This window comes from Falco punctatus (assembly GCF_963210335.1).
Source record: "Falco punctatus genome assembly, chromosome: 9".
NCBI lineage: Eukaryota > Metazoa > Chordata > Aves > Falconiformes > Falconidae > Falco > Falco punctatus.
Window position 1 is genome coordinate 33,187,891 of NC_137589.1, and position 24,886 is coordinate 33,212,776.

The following is a 24,886-nucleotide window of genomic DNA, read 5'->3' on the forward strand; positions in this document are numbered from 1 at the left end:
GTGGCACAGAGGAGTGGCAGAGGGGTGGGTTCGTGCTGGTGGTAACAGCATAACCCAGACTGGGGAGAGGGTTGTCCTGCTCCCTTAGCAAGCAGTGGGGCTGGCTCCTCTGCACAGCAAGCCACGGCAAGCTGTCCGGGCACATGCACTGCAGCAGGTCCTCTGCTGCCAGGCTGATCATACGTGGCCTCCCTGCACCCACAGGTACCCGCCTGGTACATCGCAACACGTCACAGCCCTGTCCCTTCAAAGCCCAGCTGCGTGGCTGTGGAGGGCAGAAAGGGTAGGTCTCCTTCCCCTTCCTCCCATAAGTCAAACAGTTTCTGAACTGCCACAGCAACAGGAAACCTGGCTTTGTCTTTGCAAATACTGTTGTGCTAAGTGATGCCTCTGAGCCCTTCTGGCTCTCTGCTCCCCATGCCCCGAGCGCTCTGGGGTGGAAATGCAGGAGCAGTTCCCGCTGCAGCCATGAGCAGCCAAGTGAGATGACAGCAAACTCCCCCTAATTATTTACGGAGGAAACAAGAGGCTCCTTAGGCCTCTACATGTAAGATGAACTTAAAGTCATTTAATATATGCCTGTTGCCGTGTTTAATGCTGCTTTGTGAGAGACCTTATCTGCAGTGAAAATGGAAACGAGCGCTCAGCTCATCACAGCGGCTCCTGCGCAGAGTCAGCTCTCCTCCAGCACCGAGCAGGCAGGGCACGGCGAGGAGCCAAGCTGCTCTCCTGGCAGGATGGGGAGGGAGAGGAGGACTAGGTGAGCAGGGGATGAAGAAGGGCAGGCTCAGAGTCCTGCCAACACAGCACCCATCAGTCTGGCTGGGATGGGGTTTGTGCTCCCCGAGAAGATTTTGGCCTGACAGTGCAGTTTGTTGCAGAAACGTGATGGATTTACCTTGTTGAGGAAAGAAACAGATTTACTCAGGTCCCTGCTGCCCCTGGCTCTCCCACTCTCAGTGACACTGGAAAAGACAAAGTGGTCAGTCACTGAAGAGGCTACCAAGTAATTTCAGTCTCTGGTGGATGGGCTGTTGGCTCTCCCAGAGCAAGAAAATATACAAAGCTGGTTGCAAATGATGATGATGCTGCCAGGGAGTGGGTCAGAGCCCACTGCTTTCATCACACCAGTCTTCTCTGTGACTCCTTCCCCTGCTGCTTTCTTTACCACATGGAACACAGACTGCTCAGGCTCGTTCTTGGGGTGCACCCCCACCCTCCCTCATCTCTCTCTCCCGCCTAGGATGCCAGGTCCTGCCTGCCTCAGCTGGCAATCCCATTACTCGGTTGTTAACCCCTTAAACTAGAGTACATGACTTCTCTCCCAAGGTGCCTCTAACGCTCTGCAACTAGCCTAGTGATTCTTAGTGCCCCTTGGTACTTCCTAAGGCACCTGTCTGTATCCATCTGTTGTCTTTTTGTCCTAAATTGTAAGCCTAGTGAGGCAGGGATTTCTGCCTGGAAAAAAGACCTGGAAAAAGTCTCCAGCTGGATTCAGGCCTTACATCTGGTAACAGGTGATACATATTTCAAGGCAGAAGAGCTGGTTGGCTTCTTGGGGAAGTCTCCTCCCTGCAGCAAAGGTTAAGTCCTCGTTACCTCACAGCAAATAATCAGACAAGTAAACGAATATGAAATTTCAGCCTCTAATCAGAGGATTTCCTGAGGGAAGATAGTCCTGATTGCCCCTGAGTAGAGGTTTTTCACCCTCCTTCCTAAAAAAAGAGACAAAAATATTGTCCTAAAGGTGGAGGGGTTATACAACAATGACAAAAAAAAAATCTTGTGTGCCTGATTTCTCCCATGTATACGGAGCAAAACGGGGAATCCCTTTGAAGAGCCTGGGTGAAGCATACGCCATCGCTGTCAGAGGATCAGGGAATCACCTAAACTCAGAGCACAAAGCTCAGCTGGGCAGCGGATGCTTCACTCCCACCAGGTAAGAGCAAACCCAGCAGCGGGGCCACAGCAATAACCTCCACTGCTCCCCCTTGTTGGCTGCTGAGGCTGGTCCCCGCTAAAAGGCGCAGCACCACAGCGTTTATCTGCATTGCACCGCGTCAGCCCTCCTGCACGTCAGCGTGCCCAGCTCGCGTGAGCCACCCCCATCAGGGCTGCGATCTCGGGGTGCCCATGGATCCCGATGGGGAAAGCAGGCTACTGCCTGCAGAGGTGACATGGCTAGAAGGGCACCAGCCTGGTTTCAGTGTCCTGGTTTTATTTGTTCACCCAGTAGTTCCACCCTGCACCCCACCCCGACAGTGGTTAGTGCAGCGTTAATTACTAGCCATCCCAGTGGGGATTGCGTTAGGCTTGAACAACTTACAGATTAGACTGGTGTGGGTCACTCTGCCAGGCCAGGTGAGCCATGGTTAGTGGGATGCTGTGACACACTGCCCCGAGCAGCAGCAGGCAGGATTTGGCACGGCTGTGGGTACTGAGCTGTGCCGGGGCAGCGCTGGCAAAGCTGGGGCATGGCCGGAGAGCCTGGCTGAGCGCCAGGGACGTGTGTCCCTTGCAGGGGCTGCAAGCAGCATCAGCGCAGGCTGCTGTAAAGTAACTTCCTGGGATTTACTTCCCTAAGCAAGCCTCAAGGGCATGGCTTTCCTAGAAGCTCCTAAACAAAACTCATCTCCCCTTGCCAAGACAGCCTAACTACATCATGTGGATGTGTTTGTGGCTAAAGCCTGGGACAGGGGCTCGCACGATGTAGGTGCGGTACCATCCCTGCCACTACCTCCTTCTGCACAACCTCAGGCAAACCCTTTCGCCTCTCCGTGCGCCACTTTCCACCTGGGTCTGGTCATAAGGGGGTCAGGAGACTTCCCGAGGGGAAGGTGCCCCATGTGCACTCAGAGGAGTAGCCAGTAAGTGGTCCTTATCTGTTTCTTGGCTTATTTTCTTCTTCAGGCTACTGGACCTGGCTGCCCAGTTGTTGCACCTGAATGCAGCGCTGCCCGTCCCTGTGAGCTGTGCATCCCTTTCTCGGGGCTTGCCAGCCTGCAGCCTGGCAATAATGCCCCGACCGGGGATCGCTGAGAGGGTGACTCTGGCTTCACAGCTAAGCGCAGGGCAATTGCAAAGCTCTTTCTGTTCTTTCGAAAGCTAATGTAAAAAATGATGATAAGCTAAATCTAGATCTATGCAGCAATTATGTAGGATTCCAGACCTTGCACCTGTAGCATAATCCATAGCAGAGTCAGATAACTACCTCGTCTAATGATTGCTCTGAACAGCGCACAAATCATATTATGCAGGCTGAGCTGAAAGCTGTTTTTCAGTCAAAGCTGATGAAGATTGCACAGACTTTCTTTGCCCAGCTCGCTCTGACTGCAGGTTTGTCCTCTTCTCCTTGGAATCCTTCCTGTTATTTTTCTACCTTCCTGTTGCAGGATGCAACATTCATTACAATAATAGATCAAACTTTGAGTGGAAAAACTCCGCTTTACAGTTGTCTTCAAGATTTCCGAGTTTTGTTCCTGTTTACCGATCAGCAGCCCTGACCTCTAGGCTCACCCTGCCAGGTACAACATTGTAAAAACGTGGCAAAACCAAACCCAGCGGGCCCGTGTGCATACCCATAATTAGCAGGTAGAGTGTTTTCACAGGGTGCTCTGATGGGCAAAAGATGGAACGTGATGCTTTCAATCTGCCCAACGCTTTTCACTCATCATGTGTCTAGGCCTTGATATAATTAGGTGTTTAAACAGAGGGATATGGAATGGTCTTATTCAGGGAGCTGATGGTGACCAAGCATCACTGAGGCAGAGCTGCGCGCATCAGGGCAGCCTCTGGAGCAGATGCAGGTGTCCTGTGCAGCGCGGGTGGTCAGGCACCAGGACGGGGGTCTGGAGGGGCTGTGCAATTGCCATCGATACTCAAAACTTAGCTGTAGAAGACCCCCAAAACTACAAAATTATCCTTGCTTTGAGTGGGGTTTGAGGCCTTGAGAGACCTCCTGAGGTGTTCTGAGAAGCTGTGTGCTCGGTCAGAGCTCCTGTAGCATGGCCAGCCGTTGCAGCAGGGCTCCCTGCAGAAACCCTTCCTGATGAGGACTTGCCACCTGCTAGTGACCGAGCTGGAGAGAGGAAGCTCGGTGCTGCGTGAGGACGTACATAAGGTGTCAGGTGTTCACGCAGTTTGCTGAAATACACACAGAGCTCCTGGGCAGAGCTAGGGAGGGAACGTTGCTCTGCTGCCTCCCATCCCGCCTTGCAGACACAGTTAACACGTGTTTAGAGGGCTATTTCCAACAGCAGCTTAAAACTAAAGTCCTGTTAACTGGAAGCAGAACTCCTCAGTATTTAAGTCACATTTAGCACACAAATGTGAATGCCTAGTAATGAAATTCCTCTCACCTGGTATTAATCGCCCAAATATGAAGTGTAAAGTAGTTGTATAATTCTTCCTGTAGTTAAAGGGCAGAAGCACCTATAAAAGCCAGTACCCGTGATTCTCTTATCTGCCATCTTAAGATAGTTTAAGGCATTCTTTGGAGGTACCTTAGCTTAGGGGCTTAGGTAACTGGGAAAGACCAAAGTCCTAAATAACGAACAGGCATGGGCAGAAGGATCCCACCCTAATGACATGGCTTCTTGGGAACTCAGCCCATGGCTAAAATTTCTGTATCATATTCTTAACCTGAAAAAGTCAAGTGCTCTCAAAACCCTGAGCAGACAGCCTGTTCTGGCTCTCTGTGCCTGGATGTTTTGGTGATCTGGTCAGAGATGGTCCCAGGAAATGCTCCAGATTCTCTGGTGAGATATACAGGAGGAAGTTATGAGGCAGAAAAGCAACGTCAGTGCAAACTCATTTGAAGAGGTTTTTGTTGACTGGATTTCTGCACTTTTTTTTGCTTGTTTGTTTCCTGTTACTCTTATGTTATCAGCATGGAGATATTAAATTATGTGACCAATGTAGCCAGTAAGACTAGCCACAAGTATTATATAACGTCTGGTTGCAGTAAACATCTCAATAATTATTTCTTTGATTGCAGCGCAAACATATCCTGTGTACAATATGTGGGTTACCAGGTAGAGTTATGTCATGACTCAGGATGAGCCAAGATCATAAGCAACTGTTAATGAAGGGAGGGATTTTCATTAGTTTCTCTGCATTGACCTATTTCAGTCGCTATTGAAGGTAGTGGCTGAAGGGGGAGGCCCTCAGGAAGGGAGATCTCAGATGACTTATGGTTATTGGACACTTGCTCAGGTCAGAAGGTGGGGGGCAGATGTGAGAGGGGCATTTATCACAGCAGAGGCTGAACAGCATCTCAGGGATGGGAGGAGTGGTCCTGGGCTCGCACAGAATCTCAGCCTTCATGCTCCTGCCTCCTGCAAGATGCATCACACCAGCCCAGGACCTGCAGGGATGTAGGTGCAGGACAAAAAAAAAAAAAAAAATCTATCCAGGGTGTTTAGCTGTAAGCAAAGCATCTCTGGCTTGGGAAACCTTTTGGCCACCGAAGGGGAGAGCGCGCTGGGTAAGCTTTGCCACCTGCTCAGCCTCACACTTTTCCCTTAGGCATCTGCTGTGGGCAACCGCTGGAGATGGGATACTGGGTAAAAGAGATCTTTGGTGTCTCCCAGGGTGGCTGTTTTCATGTTGTATTCTGTTAGATAGTCCAATACAGCTCCTTCTGTATTAAAAATAAAAGCCTTCAACTCACATATTTCCTTATGGAAAAAATAGCTATCTTGGGATCCTGCTTATGTAACTGGAATAACTTTTGTTCTCCACCCCACCAAAAGAAAAGCAAAAGGCTTTTATGTTGTGTAAGATATTAATGAACAGGGTTTCCTCTGAACAGAGGATGTTCAGAGCACTGCTAAAATCTTCACTCAGAAGAGGTTCGGTCCCTTGCTCTGGGGACAAATGATCTGACACAGCCTTTCTGAGCTGTTACAGCACCACATCCCTCTGAGTTTAGTAATAACTTTTACTGACTTATCCTCTCACTATATTATTTTATGATACAAAAATAGCACCCTCAAAGGAGGCAAATTAAGAGGCTTTGTGACATTTTAAAGGGAGGGACATTAAATTGCAGTCCCAGTTCCCCCTTTCATTTGAAAAGGGAAAACAGCGCAGCAGTTTCCAGGAACCACAGCCCAGCCCCATTATGGAGGAGATAGCATGAGACGATTTTACCCACCTAAAAAGAAAAATTAAGGAAACATGACAGAAGTGGAGAAGTAAAAAGTGACTTGCTGACAGGAAGATGAAAATTATACCAAGTCACAAGCAGATTCAGGAGCAAAGCACAGGTCTCCTGACAGCCAGTCTATCTTCCCTGCAAAGATTATTCACCAGGTAAAAGAATTATTCTCATGAATCATTGCCTTGTAAGAAATTTTAGAAAGCTCACAGCAGTGATTGACTGGATTTTGAGCTTGCCTGCTCAATCCTGGGAAAGCCCCATACAACAGGAGAGGGAATCAGTACCTGAACACCTGAAATGCCATGCAAGGAAACAGAGGGTGAAAGGTGGACACTGTTTCTGGGATGTTTTTTTTTATAGTCTAAGAGATTTTCAAGAGTTCCTCTTCAACTGAGAAGCAAAAGTGGTTTGAATTTTCCTGGTTTTAAGCCCTCCTATCTATAGTCTAATTTAGGATGTAATTAAGGGATTTTTTGAAGAGAGTACACTAAAACCAACCTAACAACAACTGATCTCTGGTGTGTCTGCTGCTGGAACGACCCCAGACGGTGCCACAGAGGAAACAGGAGCTTTCCATCCGTACAGTTTCACTGCTGTGCATAATATTTATTTCTGGTAGGTAGCTGTCTGGTTTACCAGTGTGGTTCACGTGCTGCTGGTGTGAACAGGAGCTGGCAGGGGCGTGTAGGGCACATCTTTGTCCATCTGCTATGTCGTGTGGGCTAAGAAGAGTTCGGTTCATTCTGCTCCGCTGTGCAGGGGGTGGCTCTGTATTTGCACTGTGCCGGGGCTGGGGAGAAGCAGCCAGCTGTTAAATCAGTGCAGCTGCAAAGCTGCCCCTTGAGGTGTCTGCCTTCTCTGTCAGCAGCCTCCTGGGTGGCAAGGGTGGCTCTGTGCTTAGCTCAGGGCTGCCTGGGGTGGTGGGAGGGCGGATGGCCTGGCTGAGCATGTTCTGCAAGAGGTAGATGTTAACCAGGGTTCACTGAAGGGTGACCTAGTGCTTTATATTCTGGATACCCTGGGAATCCTGGAGTACGTAGCCCCAGCTTGGGATGGATGCTGGATGCTTCCTACATAGTCATTACAAACTATCATTAGCTTTATCCCCCCCCAGATTCTTCACCGCAGTATGCAAAGCTGACTTGGCAATAGCTCACAACATTTCCCACATTCACATGTAACTACTACACCTTCCTTTTGGATTTTCCACTGCTACATATAAGATTCCTGTTGAGCATCTGAAGTTATAAATGCCTTGAGACAGAAATGGTCTTTTGGGTCTGTGTTTATCTGGTATCTGGCTTCCTGCCAGTCTGGCCAAAGGCTAGAGTCCCTTAGTACCTGCATATCACAGAGAAAGATTAATCATAACAATCCACAGCTTCTTGCATGTCTAGGTGATGAATCCTTCCCACACCTCTGTAGTACCAGTGCATACAGGAGATCTGTCAGCAGGGTGTGACTTTACAGTGCCCCAGTACAAAAAGTCCACATTTTCCATGCACATTAAGCACTGAGTATCATGTACAACTTTTGAAGTGCAGTTAACTGTCTCCTGTGCTGTGCTCAAGCTTTCCAGAAGAAGCACTTTGCCAACACAGCGTGGTTTGTGCTCTGAGCATCACTGGCCCCTTTGTACGGATGGGGAAACTGAGATGCAGAGTGGGAAGAAGACTATAACTGGCAAGTGAGAGAGGGAAAAAAATTAATTGTTTGGACCTTTATGCTCTGTTCAGATCATTCTGCCTGCCCTGCAGCTCCCCGTCACTGTGTCCTAAGTCCTGGAAGCCTCCCAGGTATAGTTTTGCAGGCTACGAGAGCTGGTTGTACCGTAGCCCTTTGCTGCTGCTGCAGGAGGGCTGGAGAGCGGGATGCGTCCTCCTGGGGGTGTCAGGACCGACTCCCCCGCAGCTGCGTTGCCCCAGCTGATAAGACCCCACTGCCCATGCTGGCAGCAGAGGTGTCAGTGACGCATTTGAGGACTCAAGGACTGAGAGAGGAGGTTTGTTGTTGTAAAAGCCTAACACATGGACTGGCTTTCCTGTAGGAGGGAGTCCTTGATGTGGGTGTTACAGAGGAGCCAGGTCTGTTTTGTGTTGCTTGAGTCATAAGGCATCAGTGCTTGCAGGAATAAACGTGCCAGCAGTAGCATGAGTGGGTGGGAGAGAAAAAATATTTGGGGTTGGTGCCTTCCACCTCCTGCTCCAGCCCTGTCACATCCCCTCCCTGTTCCTTTCAACCACAGCAAAGGCTGCTTGGCTGCTGCTAAGGGAAGCAGTTGGAGGCTTTACCTCAACACATTGCTCATGTGCAAATTAAGCAGCAGCATAAACAGGGAGGTGGCAACAAATGTGCTTTATCTGCCAGGACAGAGTCCCACCAAACAGAGTGGAAGCTGGATGATAAACGCTCGGTCCTCGAGCCGGCCGGCTGGCAACCCTTGCCAAGGGATTCAGCCAGGAATGTGCAACTTGCCAGTTTGGGTTAATGCAGTCGGTACAGTGTCGGGCTTAACGCCTGGTCATGGTCCTTCATTTACTATTTCCTACACCCCCTTCTGGGGGGTGCCTGGACCAAGGCAAGCACCACTGACCACTGTAAGGACTCAGCTGGCTAAAGAGGGATGTTGATGCAGGAAGCCTTTTGCCATCTTGCAGGTCCTTAGAGTAGGTTAATACATTCCTGGGCCTATATTTTTGCTGGTTTGCTCTAGTTCATCTACATCCGCTTCTCTCTTCCAGGATCTGGGGACTTCTGTGGTATAGGGAGCAGGGCCCATCGAAGAGGAGTCACCAGGTATTGTGTTACAGCGTGTGGGTAGGAGCCATAGCCAACCCAGGGCATCTGCAGTAGCTCCTTGTCCACCCCAGTGAGGAGCAGCTCCTATCTTTATATAAGGATGCGGGTGTCACTGGGAAATCAAAGGTCATCCCCTGTTTTAGGAGGTGGAGGACTGAATGGAGGAAGGAGAAGCCAACACCTGACTCTGTGTTTGATTGTCTAATGTGTCAATGCACAAATATCGGCTCTGCCAACCTCAAACATGCAAAAATCCTGAGCCAACCCACTTCTCCTTGTCCCCCAGTGTGGGATTTCCATGCAAAGAGAATACACTGGGAATCTTGTTTCCTTCTTATGTCGACACCTTCAGGGGACATGGTTTGCATTCATCTTTAAGCAAAGCAGCTGCTCTGAGGTAACCTGTAGAACCACAGGAGCTGGGCTTGGAGAGCACCTCACAAGCTAATCAAAAACTCTGAGTCAGATCCTGCCAGCTGGGTTCCTGGGATTTTGTGTTTAAATGCAGGGTCCCAGAACCCTGCAGCAACAAGAGTACTGGGGGTAAAACACCATGTACAGGTGGAGATGTGATGATGGGAGGGCTGGGCAGTGGAGTTCATCAGGGCTCTGAACAACTTGCTGGTAAGGCTGCAGCCCCTTCTGCTTCACGATCTGTCCACTGCTTCCCTGAGGAGGATGGACGAGATATTACTCATGTGTATCATGGTAGGAAGGCATCTGGATTAGGAGGTATTGGTTTTCTTCTAAGCAAGGATTCCTAGCACTTAGGAATGGCTAGTCCTGTTTGGAAACTTATCTCAAATGGTCCTAGGAGTCCTTGGAGAAATGACCAGCAGAAGTTTACTGTAATGTGGAGCAGTTCTTTATAGAGAAATCACATTCACAGGGAGCACCTTAAATATTCATATCAGATGTCTTGCGCTTTATAGGGACTCCAGATAGATGAGTCTTAGATGAGAAGTTACAGCATGTGTGATGCCCCGTGGCCCAGGGGGCAGAGGGACTTGTGTTTGCCCCAGAGTGTTGTCATGGATGCTGAGGGTTTCCAACCATACTCCAGTGCAAGGATTTCTCTTATGGGTTTTCTGTAACCATAACTTTATTTTAACATTTTCTTTTGTAGAACTGGTGAAATTCCACTTTTGCTTACACCAGTATTATATGATGTGGCTCCACTGCAGTTATCATTTGCTCTTTGGGACTTTTAAAGTAAATATTGCATTACTTTACCCCCTAGCCCCTCAACATATCCATCTATATTAGAACCTCCAGGCTGGTTTAATGTGTTTTATCTGCAATTCCAGTTTAGTTCGAATTTTTCAGCTGATGCTAAGCCATATTGCAGCTGATTTCAGATAGAGCCTTGAGCAGTTTGTATGAGAGGGAACCTGTCAAGACACAGTTTGTGCTCAGTGCTTTTTCAGCTCTTACTCTGCCTGCACTTGAACCATGAGCCTTTTTATTTCCCCGTGCTTTTTCATTGTGGGATTGCTTGTAATGCTGACAGATCAATAGAGCCTTTGTACCCTTCCACCTTCCACAGGTGCTACCCGTTTTTTAAATGACAGCCAAAAAGTTTTAAACAAAGCACAGAGACTCAGCTCACTTGTGCTGGTTGGGTAGGTACTATGAATTAGTTGGCAGGGTTTAATCCAGTAAAGCCTAGTTAACGCTGTCCTTGTGCAGTAAGCTGATTATGATAAAGAGGGATGCTGTGTCTTAGCAGACGCCTGAAATCAGATCAACTAAATGCAGTTAGACTGGCCAGGCAACTTTTTTTTCTTTCTTTTATTTTTTCCCCTCCTCCACCCCCCCCCCCCCCCCCCCCTTTTAACTCCCCCAGTGGTAACACTGCCTTGGCTTTGCAGCGAGGTCTGCTTAGGATGTAGTGATGGCAGCTGGCTGCCATCCGCCCACTCAGGTCACTGAGATTAGAGGAGCTTCTAGAGGAATGCTGTGAGCTCACGTGAGCCCTTGGCAGCTGCTGGCTCCCTTGCCCTTCAGCGGCAGGGGCTGTGCATCCCTGGCTGGGAGGTACACGAAGCTGGGAGGAGGTAGCTGCAGCGAACCCAGATTCATTCCTGCTGCCCCCATCAACAACATGCCCTCTGCTCCTGTGCACGAGACGGGGTATAAGTAGAGTGCTTTGACTTCCCTCTTCCTGGTTTGCAAGTGTAGGGAAGCCTCTGGCTTCCCAGAAAGCAAAATGTCCTGGTGCACCAAGGGTGCACTCTTGGGTTTCACCACCAGCACTAGGCATGTCCATGTGCCACTGCCTCCCTGCGCAGGAGATGGGTTGGGACACCAAAGCTGGTGGCCCTGTGAGCAGGGAGGCTCAGCAGGGTTTGGGATCCAGAGCTTGAGGGGGGCTCTGAATCCAGCACGGAGCTTTCTGGTCTGGGGCACCCCGTTCCCCCTGGCCCTTACAGCTCATCAGCATGAGAGTGCTTTCCGCGGTTCCCCGGGGGTGATCCGGAACACCCCAGGCCTGCGGGGAAGGTTTCCATCCCAAGCAGGGCTCCTGGGTGAGTATTTCAGCATTTCATGTCTGAATACAGGCTCTGTTGAGCGGTGCGGGGAATAAAGCTCCCATTTAGGATATTGCTGCTGCCTAAGAGGCTTTAGGGATTGTTAAAACTCTTGTCTCTCAGGAAATAGTCTGGCTTCATCTGCTGCCAATTAGAGCCACGGGGCAGCACGGCGGGCCAGGGTGAGTGTTTGCAGCTCACGGACCTGGCTGCCCGCCCTCGGCACCGTGCGTGGGGGTAACGCGGGGGCACAGAAAGGAGGAAGCCCCCACTGCAAGAAGCAGCTGCCAAAGCCCACCAGCAGCCATGGAGCGACTGGGATGTGGAGGAAGGGCATCATTCAGTGCAGCACTGGCATGAATTAGGGCTTCCCATGTACACAGGGATGTGGGCTGAAACATCATCCCCCTTTCTAGTTTGCCTCAGGGGTATTAAAACAGCCTTGAAACAGGAAACAGGACATCAGCTGCCAGTGGGAAAAAGCCAGCCATGTCCCTCCTGCGCCTCCCTGTCTGTGGGGGGTCTGTCCCCACCTGATCCCTCCATCAGCACCCCAGCAAGTGGGGTCCTTGGGGTAGTTCATACGAGACCAACTCATCTTTGGATTTTGGGCTGCTGGCAGCACTGTAGTCAGGGGGTGGCCGTAACCTCTCAGCGTGGAAGAGCACCAAGGACTCACCGAACGGGAAACGTATAACGAATTCAGTCTCCTGTGAGTCTCCAGGGAAAACCTCCTCTGAAGTGGCTGTAATCCTCCTCTGGGTTATTGAACAGCACGCTGCTGGCTGTGCTCCTGCTGAGGGTGAGGAGGGAGCTGAGCAGCCACGTGCTGCACGGCAGGATGTGCAACTGCAGGATGGCTCTTGGACCTGGAGCTGCATGGATAGCAGAATATCTTTAGGTGGTAGGCAGGATTTGGTGGAGAACTGCCGCTCCATGTCCCCCATCCACCCTGCCCCGGCACCCTGCCATCATGTGCACATGGAGGGGCAGTGCGAGGTGCCCCTCCAAGACCGTGGCAGACCGAGAGCTGCAGCTGTGGGTTTGCTTCCTCCTGCTGCAAAGCACATGGTGAGATTCAGTTTCCAGAACCTTTCGCTACCCGAACCCTGCAGTGTTCGCACAGCACTGAGCTGAATTAGCATCTTAGAGTGCCTTTGAGTGCAGTATGAGTTTGTAGACCCAGCTGCCTGGAAACCAGGTACCCCCAGGAGCTTGTTGACTTTGCTTTGTTGTTCATTTTGGATGCCAAATTTGAAAGGCCACCCGTGGCTTTGTACTTATTTCCAGCTTCTGTTGACCTACCACATTCTTCCAGCTCCAAGAGCCAGTGTTCCATTCATCTCAGTCTGCCAGTCTCCAGGTGATGGAGTTGTCCCCTGCCAGACTGCCCCTTGCTCTGCCAAGGCAGCCACTTGTTTGCCCTGTCATATCTGCTTTCAGGGTCAAGTCCTCAGTTCACCTCCCCTGGGTCCTATAAGGCTCGTAAGTGTTGACTCATCTGTGGTTTCACTCCCCTGATTTCATTCTTTACAAAACTGGGGCACACAGAAGGCTAGACCACCTGGGAGACGGGCAGACTGTGCTTACTGGTCCCAGTGCTGCCCAGCAGAGCTACAAGTGTAGTGCAAAGGGGCCCAAAACTTCTCAGTTCTGCACGCAGCTTTGGGAGGGAGAGCTCCTTGGAGGGACATGGCTTTGATGGGCATTGCTCTGCCCTTTCAGCTGTGCTTTAATGAGAAGGCAGGAAAACCGGGGAGAGATCCTACAGATCAGGGAAGGTGCTGAAGTGCCAACGAGACATCCATTGTCAGGCATTTCTCTGAGCTCAAACATCCTTGGGAAGTCTGGTCATAGGCCAGCAGAAGGGGGGTCCCATACGTCGCGCTGGATGCCAAGGCTGTGCTCCACCTAAGACCGCAGTGTATAAGGAATGTTCTCTCATGCCCCACAGCCAGTGAAGCCCACATGGGGCTTCACAGGGCCTTGAATGGAAGAGGACTCAGAAAGTCCTCACAGATGAACTGGCCTAAAGCAATATCACTTCTCACCCTTGTTTTTAGGTATATCCATGGAGGATCAGCGGGCAGGGGAGGGGAGCAGCAGTGGAGAGTCACATGCACAGCAGAAAAACACGAATCTCAGCAAAGCCTGACACCGGAATCACTGAAAGGGTATGTAAAGCTTATTTGGGTTTTGGGTTCTTTAGTGCTGTGTTTCTCCAGCTAATTAATTGTCCTAATGAGGGTGAGGCTCTTATCAGATCCAGGAGAGAGTCCACCTCAGGGAGGGCAGGGGAGAAAAGGAAGGGTAGATTACCATATGAAGAGTAGTCGTGAGAGGTCAAGTTTGCTGTTGACCACAAGCAAATTCAATCAGGCTATGTCCTTTCCTCCTCACTTTGTTGTTAAGAGCTACCTGCTTGCTGCAGAGTCACTGGGAGCATTGCTGAAAGCTGGGGCGGGGAGCAGCATGCACGGCTCCCTGCCACGCTCACCATGCTCGCTGGGAATCCTGTGTCTGCACCAGCCATGGTACCACAGCTCTTCTCACTGGAAACAGAGGCAAAATCCCAGGAGCCGAGGGGCTGGCAGTCCCTGACAATAAATAGGTGTGCGGAATGTTTCAAGGTCTGAGCTGCAACAGCAAAACCGGTGATGCACAGGCTCATCCTCTGTGTGTGTGTGTCCCATGTGCACACACAACCAGAGCCTGGTCCCGCGGGTCACTTCCCAGCAAGCGCTGTGTCTCCTCAGGGGAGGGAGAGCAAGAACCAATTCTCCTCTGCCTTGAGAGATATAAAGCCCAGGTATGAACAGTGATAGAAGATGCAAGCTCTTTCCTGCTTCTTATTTTTTATAAAAAAGTGCAATCTGACTGTCTGACTACAGATCTGCATAGCACCAAGAGATACAGCTGTGGGTGTCAAATGCTCCCAAACCTGCTGATGTTTGTCGGTGCTGCAGGTGTGCTGCACCTCAGCAGGTCAGGGGCACAAAATGTAGGTGGCAAGTGGGTGTATAATGAAACCCCTGCACCCTTGTGCCGCTGTCGGATTGCATCATGCTTGAAATCAGACAAACAAATCAGCAGGCTGGGGAGCCCAGCCACTCTGCCTGCTGACTAATCTCCCCTCCCCACGCCTCTGGCTGCTGAACCTGCCGTGGGCTTTTGGCACACGTGGGCCCTATAGCTTGGTTTGGTAGGAGCTCAAAGTGGCTTGAATGGCAGGAGGAAATCCAAAGCTGGGGACCCGTCACCAAAGCTTTATGGCCACGGTGTTTCGAGCAGTGCAGCAGCAGCAAGCACTTCCCAGAGCGTGTGATGTTATAGAATAAAAGCGTGGGTGGCAGGGGATGTTAACATGCTGGCAGTAATTTCCAGCTCTGTGACAATGAACCACTGATATCATCACACACACTGGGCCAGATCCGGCATTCCTGCTCTTGCCTGAGATCCTGATGAAAGTAATGGGAATTGCCATCCAAGATAATGATTGCAGGATCAGGTGGATGATGACACCCTGCTTTTCTTATCTCGTTATCTCTGGCACTGCCTCTCTGCCTCTCTTTCCACTACTTGCAATGTTTCATTCTGTGCTCACAAACTGTAAGGAGAGCCCACTGGAGAGCTCTAAAATGCATGTGATCCCTGGAAACTCCCTGAATTTATAGGGAAAACTTCTGCATTGTTTCCAGCAATTAAATTGCATCAGAAGATGCCCACATCCATGGTAATGTCTTGCTGCTGTTACACTGGGCAAGCAATTGCTTGATGGTCTATAGTGGGGAGCAGGAGAGCAGCTAGTTAGGTGGGCTGTGCAGCAGCACGTGGGGAGGGGGTCCAGGGAACCCTCGGCAGGGAGATGTCCTGGAGATTGCCTTTGTTTGGAGAGAGTTTTCATTAGCACACTTGAGACCCCGCTCTCGATGAGGCCTGGTACAGACTACACGCTGAAGAAATCTTCCCAAGCATGTTTAGCCAATTCAAGTATTTGTGTGATTGCTGCTGCCTCTGCTCTCATGCCCTGCTAGGGCTTCCCGTGGTGTGAGCACCCTGGATCTCTGCAGGCTGAGCTACTCCGGTTCTTCCCCAGCGGATGGCAGAGTGCATTTGTCTCTCCTCCTGCGCATCGGGAAGAAATGCGGGAAGCATGACCTGTATATACTGTTCGACCTCCAGCCTTCCTGCAAGCTGCAGCCTTGGGGAAAGCGAAGCATTTCCCCTGCCCAGGAGGGCACGTCTCCCCTGCTGACAGGCACCCTGGGTTAAAGTGGGAAGGGTTGGTGTTTGCAAACAAGCCCAGATATGGCCTGGGAGGCTGATACAGCTCTTGAAGCAATGCTGAGCACTTGATGAACAATTAAATCCTTCTGAATTTGCTTGAGTGAAATCAAAGGTAACTGAAGTATCAGTCACGGCCTGAACTGGAAGATGTGCTATCAAAGCTGCTGGCACTGAAGGACCCACATGCTGCTCCCCTCGGGGACGTGTTTCCCCCCGTACTCAGCGTGCAGCTGCAGCAAGTCACAAGCTCTGCTGCTGACCGGCCAGGTGACACAGAGCATGGTGGCCCTGGGGCAGGGGCCATGTGCTTCCATTCCGGGCAGATTCAGCGTGTGCATTACCTCTCCCAGGATGCCGGTGCGGAGGTTGGCCGTTGAAGAGAGATGAAGGAAGCAGGGCCATGGAGGTGTTCTGCTGCCAGCACGGGGGTCTGAGCATGGCAGCTGCCCAAGGTGGCAGGCTGTACCATCCCTCTGATGAGGAGGTCAATGGCAGGCCCACCTGCGGTTCACCACATCCATCCTATCCACCTGCTCAGGGATCTCCAAGGCACAAGGCACACTGCTGACCTTTGGGAGAGTACTGGTCAAAGCAAAGTTACCCCTTTATCCCACTTGCTGGCTAAGGCTTAATTGGAAGTGCAAGTGTAAGTAACCCTGTTGAGCTTTCTGTTTGTCTCTAGTATGGCAGAGCTTCTCCTACTCAGTGGAGGACAACTTGCTGAAGGATCTTACGTTGTGTCAACCCAAATCATTTGAAGAAATGGACAATTAATCCAGAGTCAGTTAATAGTGCACTGGTGATCTCTCTATACATGGAAATGCAGGAGACTTGCACACTCTCACATCTGAATGCTCCTCACACCAGATGCGAAGTTGAAGAGCATGATCTCCCCGTAAGGGCAAGGTGGTCCCTGATTTGGGCCGAAGCAGGGCTGTACTTCGAAGACTGTTTTAACAGCTGCTATTGTTGAGTGGGCTGTAGCCACCACAGGTATAAATACTCGGCTTTCTTCCTGTTTTTCTGTATTGCCCAAGGTTCTGAGCTGCACTCCTTGTGCTTGGGCCCTGGGGCTGCAGAGCCCCAGGTCTACCTACCACAGCAGACCAAGGGGAACCATGCTGATAGGGACCCACCACGGACAAATCCTCCATTGTTCAGACATGCTGAGACTGGAAGCATTTTTCAAGTCTGTTGGGTCAGCTGTGTGTGAGCATTGTCCTTTGAGGTGCCAGTGGCCATAGTGAGTTGGATCCTGACTGAGCGGTGGCTTCAGGGACCGCCATTCCCACCATGAGGGCTGGGGAGATTGGCTCCCTCCTAGAAGAGGGCTAGTGACACTGTCCCCCTGTGCTGCTTGGTGCAGACCCTGGCCTGGGGATCAGGGATCCCTGCCTCCAGCCCCTCACTTGATCACCCAAGGCACCTCTGCTCCCCCCCAGCTCTGCAGGATGGCATCTTTTTCCTTCTCTATTCCCATTCTGTAAGCACTTTGATCTCTGTGTGGATTCAGTGCGAAAGCATGGTGTTCCCTTCCCATACACCTTTTTTTCACTTGCTGTTGCAAATACCAGTTGCTTTGATGACATGTTATGAGTTTATCTTAAAACTATAGATTTAGTTTAGGGTTGGTGCTGCAAGCGCACAGGAAGATGTCCTTGTCAGCTTTTAAACACTTATATACCTGTAAAATAGCTGCTTTCCCAGGAGAGCGCACTCGCTTACCCATCAAAGGATGCACTCTCCTACCTACTCGTGTCACAGCGATAAAAGGGCCAGTCTGAACCATTACAAATACGGCTTATTTGTAGCTACAATACAGGGAGTTGCTAATAGGTTTCAAGCAGCGTGTCTGAACATGGGACAGCCATGTGATCCCTGCATCTTCACATCGTGCAAGCGCTTTCATCGGTTTTAAGGCGTGACGATCTGATCCAGCAATTCCTGAGCCAAACCCTGTAACGACCACTTGACCAGAGCATTTCTTTTTATTTGGAGACATCAAGAGAAGGAAACTCCACCACTTCCTTTGGTAGTTTGTTCCAGTGGTTAAATCATCCTTGCTACTGAAAATGTGAGTCCCATTTTTCACGTGAACTTGGTTGGCTTTTGCTTCCCATTGCTGCCTTTTTGTGCTGGTCTCATCCACCATGTGCAGTGGAAGCAGGCCAGATGGCTGAGAGCATTTCAAGTTCAAATTCTAGTAATACTGCAGGATTTTACATAGAATTGCAACTTATCTTCTCCAGGGAAGTGCTGGACAAAGTATTTTGCAGCGGCTGGTGAGGAATAACTCTTCTTTCTTGAAAGAATTGACCTCTGCACTCTCATCCCTTTCAGCCTCCAATTCTGTTGCAATTTTTCTTCTGCAGCTAATTAAGAGGGAATCCCCCACTGAAGGAAGAAACAGAAATAGAAAAATCCCTTTTCAGGAATAGGCACTATGTAAGCTATTCAAGCTGGGATTGCATTGTTAGGAGGAACTTTCATAAGTCAGGCCCACAGCAAGAGCATCTTTTTCATTTCTGCAGAATAAGCTGGCTGACAGCTTGCTGTACAGATGCAATCCAGTTCTGTGTGAAAGCAAGAGAAAATGCCTCAATATGAGTTTAATTACAGTTGTTTCTATAAATTCTTTGTGATGCACGTTTCAGCTAAAACAACCTTGCAATTAATCACATACACAAAAGCCTGCTGTAACCAAAATCTGACATCAAATCTCTCTCTACTTCTGTATCCTTTCTTGAACTCTGATCTAAAAAGAGAAGAAAAAAAGTTTAAAGAGCCGAAAGAGAGAATTCCCATACCTGGATGGATGTTTTTGCAGTGTGGTAATGAGACTGAAGTTACAAGCTGGAGCTATTAGCATGTAACAGCAAGGAGATATCAACACTGTCACTGCTTGCTGATGGGCTTCGTCTCCCACTGACCTGTGCTTACCGAACAGTTAATGGGATGGTATTTGATGTGACAGCAATGCACTCATAATGCCTCACAATACCAGATCTCAGGGTCAAAACTCATGTCAATCATTCATCTAGTTTCCAGCTGACGTGGGTGCCTGAATTGCCTGGAAGGGGAGGAGGGAATCATTTGCAGCAAAGTATTTAATGAGCATCCACCACAAGACAGGGTTTATTTCTGGCTGTGCGGCCACCTCCTTCTGCACTGAGCTCAGCATGTCACATCACCTCCTGCCTCCCTGCACCACGTCTGCATGGTAGCCAATGTGACAGACACTCACTGCAGCTTCTCCCAGGGTGTCCAAAATGATCTGATTTAGGCTGACAGCTACAATACACAGCAATAAATATATATTCTAATGATCCTGCCAGTCATGACCGGACTGCAGAAATGCTTTCTACCCAAGTCCTGAATTTGCAGGCAAAGAATGCAAGCTGCATAAATGGATAAAATTACCTGCTGTGAAAAACAGTGGGTGCTAAATCCTGGCCCAAATTAAGTGCTTTGGCATTTGGATTTGCGGTGGGATTTTTTTCTTTTGGTTGTGGGACGTTTTTTGCATGTCTGTGTGTCTGTGTCCAGAGACAGCAGCCTGGAGGATGGCAGGATCAACCTGCCCAAGTCATCATCTGGAGAGCTAGAAAGCTGCCCCATTGATGGCTGGAGGAAGGCTTTCCTCACAACAGTTTTGAGACTCGCTCCGGGTAAGATGCCTGCATGGTCCCCATCACTGCCTGCCCTGAGCTACTCCCTCTCTGAAGATGTTCAAAGTGATCTGTTCCCACCTTCCCTCAGACAATGCCACAATTTTCCCCTTATTTTCTTAATATGGATCCTTTTTGACTCTTTTAAGTCAAAGGTGGTGGAGCAAGGGGTCCTTTCCGTCCTCCAGGAGGGCAGTCAAAGAGTCTTGCTGCTGTCACTGACTGGCATGGCTTGTCCTGGAAGAGACAGTCCTGTGTTTGGTCACAGGTATCTGATGGCTTTGGGCATGGGATCCCTCCTCTCTTGCTGCAGGTCCTTGCCTGCATTCAGAGGGATGTTTTAGTGTCCCCTGTAATTCCTGTCTTGGTTATCTCACTGCGTGGCAGGAGGCAGGAGGTTTTGGAGTACAGAAACCATTTGGAAAGAGTAACAAACTGTGTGTTGTCCTCTGAAACAGGCAGACCATTATCACAGAACCATAGAATCATTCAGGTTGGAAAAGACCTTTAAAATCATCAGGTCCAATCATTGACCAAGATCTGCCAAGCCCATCGCTAAGCCATGTCCCTAAGCATCTACACATTTTCTGAACACTTCCAGGGATGGTGATTCCACCACCTCCCTGGGTGGCCTGTTCCGATGCTTGACCACCCTTTCTGTAAAGAATTTTTTCCTAATATCCAATCTAAACCATCACAGGTGGCTTTTCCAAACATCAGGCCCCATTTTTAACTCTTGTGCACTACGGTGAATGTGCAATGAAGGAGGCATTAAGTGAAATGTCAAGTGAAACGCAAAATGACTATTGGTGTCTGGCTGCGAAGTATCTGGAATGCTTCTTTTGTTTATTTATGCTATGGGAAACGGAGAGGATGGGAGCAATAAGGCTCCGACACCTCCCACTTCCACACTGTCCCAGGGCGCTTCCTGCTGAAGGCAGGCAGCCTCGAGCCCCAGTCACTTGTGCCCACAGCTGGTCACCCTGTGGCATCAAAATTCAAAGTCTCTTAGACAGGGAGAGCAGGGCTTTGGCTGCCTCCGGCCCCTTCCCGGTTTCCAGCTCTTTCACCGGGTAAATCAAGCCTTTGTCCTGCTCAGCATCATGAGGCCGGGCTTCCCACAGGCACGGACAATGCCCTCTTGTTAAGGAATAAGCCTGTAGGGAGATGGCTGAGCCTCACAACACCTTCCAGCCCCAGCCCCTGGGGCCTATCTAAATAGTAGAAAGGTGAGTGTTAATTGCGGGAAGGGATTGCCCCCTGCTATCCACGCCATCTCCCTTTTGAGGTTTCTGTCCCCGCAGCAAGAGCAGCAGAAGCAGATGCATCTACCTCTCACCTGGGATGTTGGGTTTTTTTTACCTGGGAATTATCTTAAAATAGAGCCGCCTACGCCACGCCACGCCAGGATGGACGGCCAGCATGAAGCAGACACACCGTCACATCTCTCTGGGCTTAAAGCTGCAGCATGGAAAGGGCAAAGAAGGTCCAAAGTCAAAGAGACAAAGAGGTCAAGCTCAGCCCTCTGGAAACGATGGTCTAACCTGTGTCAAACAGAGTGCGATCCCACAGGGAAATCTTCCTTGTCCCAAACTTACTGTAGGTCTGCCCTAGGCAGGGAGGACTCACACCTCTGCTCGTGGCCCCTGCAAGGAGCTCTGTGCGGCTCCAGGCCACCTTCAGGAGAGGGCTTGGCCAGGCCTTGGGAAAGGGGAGCAGATACTTAACCTGCCTTTGGGAATGATGTTGGGGTATTGCCAAAATGCGCGAATAGCTCTCCAGTGGTCTCCCTGCTGTAGTCAGGTTGGTTTCTCCCCTCTTTAAACACATCAGTAGAAAATGCACAGGCAGTCTTGTCACGCCAACCTTGTGGCAAGGTAGAGTCACCGTATGGGAAATACATGCCAAGTTGTGACTCTCCAGGCCTGTCTCATCCTGCTGCTGTACTTCCGTGGCTATGACTTTCCTGTTCCTTTGCCATCCCACCACAAGAAGGGAGCGGATGGAGGGAACCCCTGGGAAGCTCTGACCTTTCCACATCCCTGGCTGCCTTCCCTCCCTACCTCTGGAGGTTTGTGTTCAGAGGCATCACACCGTGTGTGTGCTTCTTGGTGGGACACCTATATGATCTGATGGTATTTCTGGATAGCTAGCAGCACATGATGCACAGGGAGTGCTGCTGCCATCCTGGTGATATAGGTACAGAAAAGAGACACCCTTTCTCCATGCATTCATAGCTCATTGCAGTGCCAGGCACAGCCCCAGAAGCAGGCAGGCAATACCACAAATTTGTTTTATTCCTGGAAAAGCTTTAGTTGTTCTTTATGGGTTGTCAGTTCCTAGGGTTCTTGGGATAAAAATGGAGCAGCAGCTTCAGCAGCTTGTTGTCTGTAGGCTCAAGTGGTACGACAGGAACACCATGGCTGCACAGGGATCAGTTTCTCTAGGACTGACATCCCCTGGTGGAACAATTTCTAAAGGCAAAGCTGGTTTGTGGATCTCTAAGCCCCACAGGTTCAGGTGCCCAGGATTTTTCAAAATCAGTCCAAATAAATATTTTCCCCCTTCCTGGTAGATAAAGAGACATACTGCACACAACCAAAAGCTGTCCATGATTCAGCCAGTGGAGTGTGTGTCAGACGTCCCGATTCCCAAAGTAGCACCGCTAAGGTCTGGGGGGTAGCGTGTCCCAGCGACCAGCCTTCCTGATTGGGAAGCTGTCCCTCAAACCACACTCCTGCTAGGGCACAGCTTCCCAGAGTGCTGCTTCTCAGGGGGCTCCTGAGACATCCCAGGGGTGCAGAGCAGGACACGCGCATGTCTGTACTGCACTTCTGGAGGAGGAGGGTGGTGGGAATGAGAGCCGAGCATCAGTCATGGAGGGTCACTTCACCACCCCCTCCCAAACTGGGCTTCCAGTATCACCACAAGGGATGTTGGACAAATGTTCTGGCAAGTGACAAATTGTTTCCCAGCTCAGCCCCCCTTCCTTCCCACCCCTTTTTCCCTGTGAGTCAACTTCTGCCTACACAGATGCTTCCAGACCAGCCTGAATGCCCTCTTCATTGCACGCCGATGGGATGTGAGGTTATACTGATGCATGCTTTCTTCCCCTGGATTTCTAGATTTTCCTGCATGTAGGCAGAGAGCAGCGTGATGCTGTATGACTGAAGTCCCAGCTCACAGTTCATGAATAATAGACTGCCAAAGCTTATAGCCCAAAAGCCATGTTTTGTAAGACCCTGAGCACACATTTACGCAGCAAACATCTGCAGTAGTGTGAAATGTGATGGCCTCGTGCTGATCTTCAGCCAGAGGTTACACTCCACACCTCGGAGCTGGAGGAAGGAATGGTGCAGGATGGTCCAGCCCCTCCAGCTAGACAACCTCTGGCTCAGCTGGGACCTTTCTATGAATATCTTAGCAAAGGAAAGTGAAGCAGAACCCACTAAGTGTGGGAGGGATGGAGCGAGCAGCAGTTTATAGAGTTAGCATTGTCCTCCTGCTCTGGAGGACTGTCTGTCACTCACTGTATCAGGACTGTAGAATGGGACCATCTGGTAGCCACAGGCTATAATAAGGTAGCCCTAGAGGTCCTCCACCATGAGCAGTCCCTGTCAGAAGGGGAATTTCCCAGGCTTAACTTGGAAGGACTAGGGAAAGGGCCTGGCTTGTAATTTTTTTCTTTTTAATTAAACAAGAGCCTTAATAAAGCTGGAAATCCCCCCTTTAAATTTGGTGCACCAGCCCCCTCCAGGCCCCCACACCCTCAGGGAGGAAGTCATAGGAAGTGAAATTAAAGGCACCTGCAGCTGAGGGAGCAGATGGGGACCCAAGGCCTGCATGTGCCTCTGTAAGCCAAAGCATCAGCTGAAGGAGCTCCTTTGAAAATAAGCCCAGATAGGAATGGCCTCTTTCTCAGAGGAGACCACCCTTTCCCAGGAACACCAGCTAAATAAAAGACAACCTTGTCTGTGCCTATGAGGGCTTGCTGGGGGTGCAGCCTGCAAAACAAGCAGCAAGGCAATTTCTGTTGCAAGAGTTCCTGTACAACAGACCGTTCGCCATATCTCAGAGGAAATCAGCTATGTCACCCCACGGGCTCTTTTCTGCCAGTAGGAAACCCTGGTGAAGACTTGTACTATAAGCAGCAGCATTGTATTGGGAAGAGTTTCCAATACAGCATTGACTCAAAAGAAGCCTTTGTGTTTGATAATATCCATACAAATCATCATTCAGGCCCTGCTGGTCTCAGATCATGCCCTTCCTAGAGGACAAAGGTGAGCAAACACATGGCAGGTATCATCCAATTTTTTTAACTCTCCTATTTTTAAATTAACAGCATTTTTGTTAGTATTTACTTCCACATTTACTTCAGTTTAAATATAGCTATGTGTTTTTTGGGGTTAACATATGATACCCTCTTACTTTGCCTGTGAAATGCAGGGGAGGAATGTAGTCCTACTGGCATGGAAGGGTTTGGTGCACAGAATGAAAACTATAATGGGCTGAAAGTGATGGGGAAGTTTTATTTTACAAAGATGCTCAAGTGGGCTATGCTGTCAAAAGGACACAATGTCGAAGCCACATCCTGCCGACATGGCTAATCCATAAAAGAGCTTTCAGTGTTTTCCCTTGTAGTAACAGCTTTAAATTTTAATAAGCTGTAGTGTACTTTCACCGGATGTCATAAGCTGATACAAAGTTTAAATGGGGTTAAGTAAGTAGGAGCCTAGGAGAAAGAAACATAAAAGATGTAAAGTATTTCCTTTTTACAAGTTTATTTTGCTAGGTTTGTTTTGGGAAAAAATATTTAATTCAAATTATTTTTTTCTTCTCTGGATGATTCAGATGTTAGGGGAGGAAGACAACACTTGAAGTAACCATAGAGCAACTTCAGCTGGAAGGACACTCAGTAAAAATAAAGAAATTAATCAAGTTATTAATTCAGGTTACATTGTCATTTAACACATTTTAGGGTAGTTACCAAGTCACCGACTTGTGTGTCTGAACGTGATCCCACAAGCCTGTAACACAAAGATTTGTAGGAAGACCCCTTGGAAGGTCGTCCAGCCCACCCCTGTGCCAGGGCAGAACTGACTCTGTCTTCCCAGACAGGCTTTTGTTCAGCCTGTTCTTGGAGCCCTCAGCGGTGGAGAACCGCAGCCTGCTGTGGCCAGCAACCCCAGCACCCACGCTCTGCTGCTGAGAAGCTTCCCTCCACCTACAGCAGATGTGCCTTCCTTTGCTTTAAGCCCATTACCCCTCGTGTTACAGCTGGTGAAAGAGGTCTGGTTTATCTCCTTCCCCTCCACAGCTCTGGGTGGCACATCTGCTGTCACCACAGCCTCCCCCTGCCCACTGACCCCAGCCACTTCCCCCTTTCCCCACAGCTGCTTTCTAGATACTCTGCGACAGACCCAAACACCATCCAGAAA

General features: G+C 49.8%; 1 protein-coding gene across 1 annotated transcript in view; it reads left to right on the forward strand.

Moving 5' to 3' along the window:
• The window catches only part of LOC308069723 (uncharacterized protein), a 90,612-nt gene that overhangs the window by 60,376 nt on the left and 5,350 nt on the right, over positions 1 to 24,886 (forward strand). Inside the window, exons 8-9 of the mRNA XM_080402549.1 lie at positions 13,557 to 13,667; positions 23,568 to 23,728. Of these exons, the coding sequence (XP_080258675.1) occupies positions 13,557 to 13,667; positions 23,568 to 23,728 (272 nt within the window). The remainder of the gene's footprint in view (positions 1 to 13,556; positions 13,668 to 23,567; positions 23,729 to 24,886) is intronic.